The 10,723-nt window shown below is 44.3% G+C and overlaps 1 protein-coding gene across 5 annotated transcripts; it reads right to left on the bottom strand.

The window, feature by feature from the left end:
• Nucleotides 1–924: 924 nt before the first annotated feature.
• On the bottom strand, nt 925–10,084 carry kif17 (kinesin family member 17). 5 transcript variants are annotated; one of them, XM_037102532.1, is made up of 14 exons: nt 8,056–10,084; nt 7,672–7,818; nt 7,370–7,471; nt 6,941–7,130; nt 5,296–5,748; nt 5,098–5,192; nt 4,794–4,995; nt 4,587–4,684; nt 4,360–4,475; nt 3,254–3,482; nt 2,678–2,936; nt 2,524–2,582; nt 2,314–2,434; nt 925–1,471 (listed from the first exon to the last, which is right to left on the bottom strand). In XM_037102532.1, the coding sequence occupies exons 1-14, from the start codon at nt 8,284–8,286 to the stop codon at nt 1,296–1,298; spliced, it is 2,478 nt and encodes an 825-aa protein (XP_036958427.1). In that variant the 5' UTR covers nt 8,287–10,084; the 3' UTR covers nt 925–1,295. The 5 variants fall into 5 exon arrangements, with proteins under 5 accessions (XP_036958427.1, XP_036958426.1, XP_036958425.1 ...); XM_037102531.1 differs by having other exon boundaries at nt 2,314–2,437; nt 8,056–10,083; XM_037102530.1 differs by having other exon boundaries at nt 2,524–2,585; nt 8,056–10,082.
• Nucleotides 10,085–10,723: the final 639 nt, after the last annotated feature.

Below are 10,723 nucleotides of genomic sequence, written 5' to 3'. Positions count from 1 at the left end.
CTTCCTGCCTGCTGACTTGCTCCATCCAACACTCCACTCACAGAATAGACTATCAGTCATACTACTCATCTTACACGCCACTCGAGCAACGAGAAAGCCAGCTCAGCTGTTCTTCCATTATCCGATTATCTTGAGCCCCACCTCGGTGTGAAGTTAGCGTGCCGTTCTTTTCCTTTTCTCCCTGTTGTCTCAGTATCCCTTCGCATGTAAGACTTCTAATTCCCGCCACTGACTTATGAGAATGGCTCGGCTTCTGTTACGCAACAGTCTTGAAGCTATTGAATAAGTGTGTAAGAAAGCGATTACAGTTTCCCTCTATTGCGTTATCTCTCAGTGAGGCAAGGGGCTCGCCTAATGGGGCCAGTATCTGTGTCTCGTGTGTCGAATAAAGGGTGTCAAATTTTGAAACTGACACGGCTCTCTGCCGGTCAAGTAATATTAAACAATGGGTGAAGAAATCAGGCCGGAGCCGAAGTTAGACATGTGATACGCAGGCAGAGGAGTGAGCTGCAGAAAGGATTGAGGTTATTATGGAGATACAGATGATGCAACACAGACGGCAATTTGTGCTTCTGCTGGAAGTCTTTCTACTAGAGTTACGGACCCCGTCGTGACATTTTCATGAACCGCAGATTCCCAAGCAGAAGTTAAGGGTTGTCTTATCTTCATTAGTCTTCTGTAAAGTCATGCAAAAAAAAAAAAAAATCCATACTGCTGATCCCGGAGGTCAGAGGTAACACGAGATACCTGTCGCCGCTGACTCGACAACAGCTCCCCCTGACCCACATGTGAGCCATCAATTTTGCATAACACTACAAACTGGTCTGACATGTTGGCGACTGAGATCCTATTCCTTACTGCTGTTCATAAAACTCCACCTAAGCCAAGTTTAAATGGATGTTATAAAGTAGATGACAGTAGCCGTGAAGTGTATTTATTATTTTATTGGATATATTCAGAAACAACAGAGAGAGTTTTACATGATAGATGAGGAACAGGTTAAAGTTCAGGATTACAAGCAGCAGCATTAAAACACATGAGAGGTTAAATATTAGAGTCTCAGTGCACGAATCACATGTTTTTAGGTTTAGTGCAGGAATTCGAGGGTAGTATCATACTGTAGGTAGCATTATTTTTTCAGAGCAAGCGTTCAAGTTTCAACTGTACATTTCTGGTCAGCAGTGGTTATCAAAAAAATCGTATTTCATGGTTTAATTTACACTGTATGTGATGGATCACAGCGCACACAACAAGTAAATGAAAAACCGTATGTCAGTGATTCACAGTCTTTTTTTCTAAATCCCCTCAGTGTGGCTGTGAGATTTGCTCTTTCTGCGCTTCACCTTACCGTTGGACACCGGGACGTCCAACGACTCCAGGCGGAAGGGTCGCGAGCTGACGGGTGGGTTCATGGCGGAGGCGCTCACTGTGAGGTGAGCCGGCCCGTTGACCAGGGGAGGAGAGTGGACGTCTGCAGGAGGAGAGCTCCGTCAGGTGGGTCAGATCAGGTGTGACACTGTGACGGCTGCAGGAAGTCGACTCAGCTGCAGCCGTCAAAATTTTAACTTTCAATTTAAGTTGCATCTTTCAGATAAAATGTGAATATGGATGTTGAGTGAGCGATACATTATTGACTCTTTCAATTTTCTCTTTTTACTTTTTACGATCTGAACATGATTGCTTTTGGACCATTTTTCTTTATCTGAACTCAGATTGATTAATTGCTCCATCATCAAAGCCACTTCCTCACCAGTGGCAGTTCTAGACCGGTTTTAATAAGGGGGCCAGCTTGGGGCCGGCTTTTTTGTTAGATTGGCGCATACAACCCCGGAAAAACAAAGACAAATGCCTCATTCAGACTTAAAACAGTGTTTACAATTTCAACATTTTTAATTGGGTAATAAACTGCTGAGACAGTTTATTTCCTCCTTTCCCTGCAGTACAAAATCATGGCAAAAAAACTGTCATTATTGATGCAGACTCATCGCTCGGGGGGCCACGGGGGGGTCTAGACTAGCCCCTGTTGCCCCCCCCCCCCCCCAGAAACAACACTGTTCCTCACAAAAGACACCTCAGAATATAAAGTTTGTAAGGTTATTTAACTGTCAATGTAAATGTTTTTATTTTTTGTCATGTCAGTTGTATACAGGGAGTTATTAAAAAAAAGATTCTTTCTCCTGTCAAAAAAAGAGCTTTTTTTAAAGGGTGATTAATGAGTTTGTGTGATCGAATTTGTACTCTTTGAATGACTGGTGGTCTCTAATGTGTTGGATTGTTGAGTCACTGTTCAGTGGGGACGTGTGCTCGTCTTACTGTGTCCCGTGGTGGCGTCACGTCCCAGCAGCTGGCTCGCCCTCTTAGACTTGAAGTAGGTGTTGGCGATGTTCTCACTGTCGCTGCGGTCCAGCATTTCCTTGTACCTGTCCTCCTCCACCTGCTGAAAAACACCCAGGAGTGAGGCTGTGTGACGTGGTTTCTGTGTCTGTGAGGAAAGATGACGCGTGGATGATTCATGAAACACACCATGGGCGGTTCGCCAGCGTCAGTCGTGGAACCTCTGCGAGCTGAAAGTTTTGGAGCCACTGCTGCGAGAGAGGAAGACAGCGAGATAATATTTAAAGACAAGCAACATCATTGCTATGAACTGCTTTTACTGTAACTCAATTTTCTCTATCACCTGATGGCAGTGTCGTTTTCTGCACCATCACGTCGGGCAGCCTCCAGGTGGCGCTGTCCTCGTCCCACACGGCCTCTTTCTTCAGGCGGTCCAGGTTGCTGTAGTTGCAGTCGCGGCGCACCAGGGGCACCATGCGCTCCAGCAGGCTGTTCAGTAGCTGACCCTCCCTCTCCAGCCGCCGGATCGTGGCCAGGTAGTCGTTCCTCTCCACCTCGAACTCCGCCTGCAGGTCACGGATCTCCAGTCGGGCTGCTTTCAGCTGTCGCAACAGGTGGATGAGGTTTAACGGCCGGAGGGCAGAGGGAATACTCAGAAATATGCAGAAAGTTTTGACAGCCTGCAATTCTGATTCCACAGCATCCAGCAGTGATTCCTGTTGTATTTTATACTGCACAGCCTGAACGCTAGTTGTTGAATATGCATCATATTCAGGCTTTGTTGTGCAGAAAGCAACAGTCGTACATCTCAAATCTGTTATTCCAAAAGAAGACAGGTGTTTTCTTAATCTCTATGTAAAAGCTAATGACTTGCTTTGAATTTTGGACCCATTAGGACTGACACAACACTTTGAGGTACCTTTCCCTGGACTTTGACCAGTACTTGGTTTTTGGCGTGGACCTCCTCCTGGATGGAGTTGTAGACGTTCAGCAGCACATTCTCGCTGTCCTCGCCGTTCTCTGACAGGGCGCGGATGAGTTGGACTTTCCTCTGGTCGGCGAGGTTCTTCCTCTGCCAGTGCCTCTGCTGTAACTCTTTGTTCCTGGCCTGCTCTCCTCCCACCACCTCCTGCTCCAGCTGCTGCAGTCTGAGGGAGAGACAGGTGGATGGTTAGGAGCGCTGCATGTGGATCTCAAACTATAAGTCTAAAGGCCCTCGAGCCGCCTGCTGAAAACTAAAAGTCATATCATCAGATTATGGAGTTTATCGGATGATGTCAGCAACAACACAACTATCACTGGGTTTCTGAGGGCGAAACTGATATAAATATCTTAAAATCTAGTAGAAAAGTATCAGCCTTAGTTATTTTGTGTTGTTGTTAAAGGTGGAATATGTAAGAATTGGCCACCTGTCGAATTCATACTCCAAACAAATTGCTACCATTAGCCAGCTCAGTTATCATGTTGGTAAACGAGGTGAATTTTATGGGAAAGTTTGGATTTTCAGCGATACAGGTTGACAGGTGGTGTAATTAGTTGATGAGATACATGTGGCATGATGTAAAATTGTTTGTTTGACACTAAAATTCTTACATATCACACCTTTAATCTGTTCTAGATACTCCCAAACAACTAAAGTAGTGAAAAAACAACCCATCCATCCATCATCTGTACATATTCTATGTACGCCGCTTAATCCTCTGCAGGGTCGCGGGGGGGCTGGAGCCTATCCCAGCTGACTTAGGGCGAAGGCAGGGGACACCCTGGACAGGTCGCCAGTCCATCGCAGGAAAAAACAACCCAAAAAACTTAAAGTTGCTCCTAATTCAAGTCTGCAAGAGTCCAGAGATCCCAATCAGATTTTAAAAGGCAATACTTAAACTTTGGATGTTAGGTCCAGCTTGTGCACCTGATTCAGAAGGAGTGTGAACTTTTAGCTTAACATATTTTAGCTTTAAAAGGGTGTAAAAATCATTTCTTCAAATCAATTTGAGATCTCAGGGCTTCCAGGGACTTCACACACACCTTTCCAAGACATGTTGCTGGTCCAGAGACCCAGCAGAGTTGAGATCAGATGAGTCTACGGGCCCGCCTCGGTCTGGGTCTTCTTGGACACCGGCTGCTGCACCAGTTACTGCAGGCTGGTTCGCCAACATGAGGAGATAAAACCCAGTAATAATCCTTCATTCCAGCAACTATAACACATTTTGGATGATCAGTAGTTGACGGCGACAGATGTGAGTGAACAGTACCTCAGTCAGGGAAGCGTCTCCACTGAGGCACCTGGGATCAGTGTTGTGGTGGAGCTCTTCTTCAGCGACCTGTTTCATGCAGCTGGAGCTCACCGGAGCTGAGAAGTAAGACCAGCAGTGTCAGTATACAGGGGTTGAATTACAAGAACATGAGTGAGTTTTTTGACAGAATGATAAGCTGCAGAGTCTCATCTGTATTCTACTTACATGGCTCTTTGTTTTGTACAGATGGTTTTCTGCTGCCATTCTTTAGGACAGAGCTCCCCCTGCTGGAGCGAGCCTTCTCCAGATTGGACAGCTTGGATTCATAGGAGGATCGCAGGGCAGCGATGTCCTCCTGCAGCTTTGCCTTGGACTCCTGCTCCGCATTGTACTCAGCTTGCAACTTGGAAAGCCTCTCTTCGTACTCCTGTGGAGGGAGCCGAACACAGACACATAAATCACCTGGTTCTTATTCAGTGCATGTAGAGATGTGAGGTGATGTATTGCTGTGGGGAGGGCCCGGAGTTGCCTCTTTAATCTTCTCCTTCTCTGCTTCTGTGGTGCTGGACTGTGGCCTTGAAGGAGCTGCAGGGGGATCTTCAAACGACTGAGCAGCCAGCAGAGCTGCAGCACAAACGAAACAACCAACAAAAGGTGGTTTCTTTCAAGCAAAACTTGTACTAAAAATCATTCAACAAAGAAGCGAATTAAAGATTTCTACACTTACAGGCTATGTCAGCAGATCCGAGCTGGCCTGAGATGAGGGCCTTCAGGTTTTTGATCTCCTCCTGATACTCTCGGAGCAGAGCATCCTTGGGGTCCTCGTTGATGCGGGGCCTGTTCTGGATGCTCTTGGCCCGGTTGGCGTAGCGCAGAGTGCTCAGGGTTTCCTCATAGTTGTTGTCAGCAGGGGAGAGACAGGCGATCATCAAGGTGCGCGTGTTTCCTCCCAGAGAGTCCTGCAGCAGCCTGGTGAGCTTGGAGTCCCGGTAGGGGATGTACTTGGAGCGTCCGTCCACCAGAGCGGAGATGACGTTTCCCAGGGCCGACAGGGAGAGGTTGATCTTCGTGGCCTCACGGAGTCGCTCCCCGGTAGCGCCGGTTTTGGACTGACGCTCACTTCCTGCCAGGTCGACGAGGTTGAGTTTACCCGCTCGTAGGTGATCCTGACCAGCTGCATCTGAGAAAGTGAGGTGACAAACATTAAATCCTGTTGCTCAACCATCTAGAAACACAATATAAATATTTGTTATTGTCATTTTTCTGCATCCGTTCCTGTTCTTGTCACGATTGTATGGCTCGGCTGTATTGTGATTAATATAATAAGTCATAAATGAACCAAGAGAAGGTCATTTATTTTGTATTTGGCATTACTGTCTGTTTGTTGTTGCTAATTTTTTTTATTGTTTGTTTACCTGTCTATTAGAGTCTTGATATTCTGTTATGCTATAGTATTGACAGGTAACTTTTTACCTGCAAATCATACAGAAAGAAAAAAAAAATGTTCACATCAAAACTATGTTCCATTAAAGGTCCCTTGTGTAGGATTTAGGGGGGTTGCTGGCAAAAATGAAATGTAAAAATCATGGTTATGTTTAAATCAGTTTGAAATCAACTGTAACTAATAATCATTGTGTTTTTGTTACCTTAGAAAGAGTCTTATATATCTACAGTCCTCCAGGTCCTCCATGTGGCACTGTTACATTTCTACAGAAGCCTAGAATGGACAAACTTGCACTACAAAGAGGTGTTTTCAGTGTTTTGTTGTGCTTTTTGGGCCACTGTAGGGGATGGTGAGGCGAGAGGTATTCAGTTGGTTGCAATTTGCACTGCTAAATTAAACTGACCTTTAAGCAAACAAATCATCCCTGAAATACAAAAACTGGTCAAAAGCACCTTGGATTTCTCTTTGTTGGTATTTAAAAGGTTTCACGTACAAACATCTATTTTTGAGTTTCATTCCCAACTCATCAAATACTGGCGCTTTGAGACTGCAGGTTGAGAAGGCCGACATCCTTTAGCATCAGCGTATGACGAATTGTGAATGAGACATGAAATAAAATCATCTGACAAATGACAGCTTAAATACGGACAATAATTTACAACTTGTGTCCCTAGTTGGACCTTTAAGTTAGTTTTGTCTCTACATTAGTTCCATAATTATCAGTCCTCCCTCTTTTATTTATTCATTTAGTGTTTTTTATTAGATTATATTTGTAACTTCTCTGTAAAAGGATCAGATCACAAACTCCTACAAGCACCAGTTTATCAAACAGATTACAGATCAGTTTCAACCTGTTGCAGCCGATCTTTTGTCACTTTGTGTGTGTGTGCGTGTGTTTGAGTGTGTCTGCGTCTGTTTGTGTGTCCACCTGTGCTGCAGATCTCCAGGTGGATGGTGAAGATGGAGTGTGAGCGGGAGGAGTCTTTGTTCATCAGCGTGTAGCCCACTGCCCGGTTCCTCCAGCCCTGCTCTATGATCCTCTCACACTCGCCGACGCTGTGCACCGTGTGCATGGAGAGGTCCCGCACATACACCCCTCGCTCCGGATGCTCTTTCAGCTGAACATTCATCAGCCGCACAAAGAAACGCAGCATCATCCAAATCTGTCTGCCTGTTCAAACACCTTGACCTTCAAGGGAGTCATGTAAGTACAGTGCTTTAAAGTCACCATGGCAACTTGATGCATAAGCACCGAGAGAATGGTCCGAGAAACAGGTTTTGTAAAGCACAGTGATACTGTCGGCTCCTAATGTTTCACAGTGTGGCCACGATCTGTTGATCTGAAGCAACAACTCACCTCCAATCTCTGCTTGGTGTCGCTGCCCAAAAGGTCTCGGATTTCTTCATTGTAAATCTCCAAGTAGGACGCCCTCACCAGGAATTTTGTATTTTCTGCACACTAGCTTGCACACACGCACACACACACACACACACATCCCACTTGTAAAAATAGTTTTCTGGAAATACAACAAAGCTTAAACAAGCCCAGACAGAGAGCAGAACCACCAGACTGATGTGAAGCAAGTCTGAATATCACTGAGTTATGCACACGTGTGGTTATAGACATGTTGCACAATTAAAAGCAGGTGTTGAACGTACCTGAATGCTCTCAAAGACGTGCTCAAAGGCTCGTGGGATGACTCCCCGCTGGGCTGCAGGCTCGGGCACTCCCTGCATGGTGAAAGACTTCCCACTCCCAGTTTGTCCATATGCAAAAATCGTGCCGTTGTATCCCTCAGTGACACCCTGTAGGAAAATACATTAAACATGGCATTGATGACCTTTTTGCATTAAAGTTTCTTTAAATGATGGAGATCCTGCTGACCTCTGTGAGTGACTGACAGCAGACTGTTAAGTAAATAATGAGGCAATAAGATATAGCCTGCTGTTGGCCTGAGGGTGTCCAGTGACCAGCGTGCTGCTCCTGTAATGCACAGATCTCCAACCCAAACACAGAATCACAAGTGTTTTCGAGCAGCCTACCTCCACCAGCGGATAGGCAATCTCATTGTACATCTGCTCGGTGGTCTGATCGATGAAGTAGGTCCCATCGAAGGTGAACTGTTTGGGCGGCTCATCTGCTGCTCCGGGCTTCTCTATGAAGCACTGGCAGCGCTGCAGGTCCATGGACAGCACCATCTTAGAGCTGAGAGCCTTCTCCCTGTCGTTCAGGGGCCTGCACCTGACCACCACCTTCACAGCCTCGGAGCCCATGACTCAGGTTTCACCCCGCAGAATTTGGATGACACACAAAAGTCAATAAAAAATGATCCCACTTAGATTTATAAATGCATGTCTACAGAGCTGAGCAGCAGCAGCAGGATCCTCATCAGCTCTGCCGGCTGGCTAACTAACAGCTCACATCCTGGTTCAAGTCTTCAGAGAAAAGCTGAGAAAGAAGAAATCAAACAAGAAGACAGAAAATACTCAGATTTTTAAAAAATCAAGCTCAGGAGGCGGACACACTCCCCGACAAGTTGGCGATCGTCCTCATCAGGTGTCCTTACAGGTCCTCTGTCATTCAGCTGCTCCTGCCACAGCGTTTTGAAGTTGCCTAGCAACCACAAACAACCGCTGAGGGAGAAAAGGCCCCACACCGACGGCCATTTTGATGAGGACGGAGTGAGGTCGAAGCTGGCAGGCTCACACAGTGAGTGGAAGAGAATACAAATATTTGCTATCTTTACATCATACTACAAAATCATGAATTGTATATACAGTTTTGTAGTGCTGTTCAAATGTATAGTGAGATCTATTATACCTTATATTGTCAAAATATCCCACAATGCACTGTGAAAAGTAGTGCTCAACTGATGGGTCACTGGCCAGACATTGCATACAATCATGCATTGTGCTGAGGGGAATAAAATAGACCCTAAATTTTTTATTTGTTATAATTTGACTTATGAGAACTGTATATACACTATATAGAGGATTACAAACAACAAAGTCTCCAGAAGCCGTGAGAACCCAAGTGATTTAAAAAGACATTTACATCTTGAAGGCACAACTGAGTTTGTGCACCCGCTACAGACGGAGTGCACACTAACACCCCGAGCTTAGTTTATGTGAAGAATTCAGCTTTAACAACGGTGTGAACAGTCTCTTTTCTAATCTATTTAGGATCTCAGGCCTTCTTGAGACGTGAATAAAGCCAGATGAGTGCTATGGAGCCATTTTTATATTTTTTTTACATTTAAAGACAAGTCCTCAACTGTCGCAGTTGTTCAGGAGAATGCTGCAATGATTCACTGTGAAGCTCCAGAAATGTTTTGTGGGCTAGAAACTGTCACCTAGCTTTCCATCAGGTGAGTAAATAAGGACTGAATCTTCATTTTTGGGTGAACTTTTCATTTAAACATCACCTTGGTTACTCATTTTGTCATCCCTGTCAGTCTTGATTGTCAATAGTGTCATTAAACTCTTCAGTAGTGTAATGATTGACAGTGAGGAGTGGACTATACCCAGTCACAAGTTCATTGGGTGAATCTAGCTAAAACTAAAACAGTAACAAAGCAGTCCTGTAATAAATCCTAACTCCAGGAAGGTTACACTTTCATTTTTGTTGCAACAGTTTTGGAAAGATACACTCTTTTTTTAAGCTGACATTGGCATATACTAACATATTTTCTATTTAAATTTAAGGCTACAATGTAAGTGGCATTTTAAATTTTAAACCAACCTCCACCTCTCCGTTGTAGGAAGACAACTTTATCAATGCCCAATTATAGTTAGTTATCTAATATCAAATGGAATCTAACCCTAAATATTGCACAACTGGCAGATAGAACTTTTGACGCACAGAAACAACACACACCTTTGATAGCCCCAGTGATGCTATAATCACCTGCACCAAAACATGGACACATCAAAAGCCAGCCGTTCCATAATAAAAACGTCTTGCCATCATTCGTTATCCATGTCTACCTCTCCTCGCTGAAGCTGCACTTGATTTTAAGGGCCCGAGTACTATCTGTGCAAGGACCATATAGTTTCTGTAAGTTCAGATTGTTCATAGAGTAAAACCACAAGCCGCACACACACACTTTTTCTTTTGCTGTGATCACATTAAAAACATAAACAAGTTCAGAAAGCATATTTAGGGTCGGACTGAATTAGCTGAAAACAAACAGGGGAAATGAGAGAGGAAAAAAAGTATTCAGAGAAAAATCTGAATGACAGTTTTACTTAAATTACATTACTGACTACTTTTAAACAAGTAACTGTATCAGAACAAACATTTTAAATACCCTCCTGATCCCCGTACAAGTAAACCAAATGTGTTCAGTCCTGAGAACATTTAGTAACCAGACCAGACTAGTAATATGATTGCAGACAACAATGAGGCTGCATAATGATCATACAAACTACTGTAGCTGCTCAAAATGACCCTTTATCTGTCTGCTTGGTGATATCACAGGCAGCACTTCAGATATATTTCATATCAGCTGTTGGTAAAATGTTATAAACCTCTCACTGAGCTGCTGTGAGCTTTGTTCATGTGATAAGAGATGGAGAGAGGATAACTTACTCAGACATTATTGAACAACAAATGGTTTCTAAATCAGTCATTCCCAGAATATGAATAGATAATGAAGGTAATGGAAGCCCTGCTCTCCACTACAGAAAGAAAATGTATACATCAAATATA

This window comes from Acanthopagrus latus, chromosome 6 (assembly GCF_904848185.1).
Source record: "Acanthopagrus latus isolate v.2019 chromosome 6, fAcaLat1.1, whole genome shotgun sequence".
In the NCBI taxonomy this organism is placed as follows: Eukaryota; Metazoa; Chordata; class Actinopteri; order Spariformes; family Sparidae; genus Acanthopagrus; species Acanthopagrus latus.
This window is presented reverse-complemented; position numbering and strand designations above follow the sequence as displayed.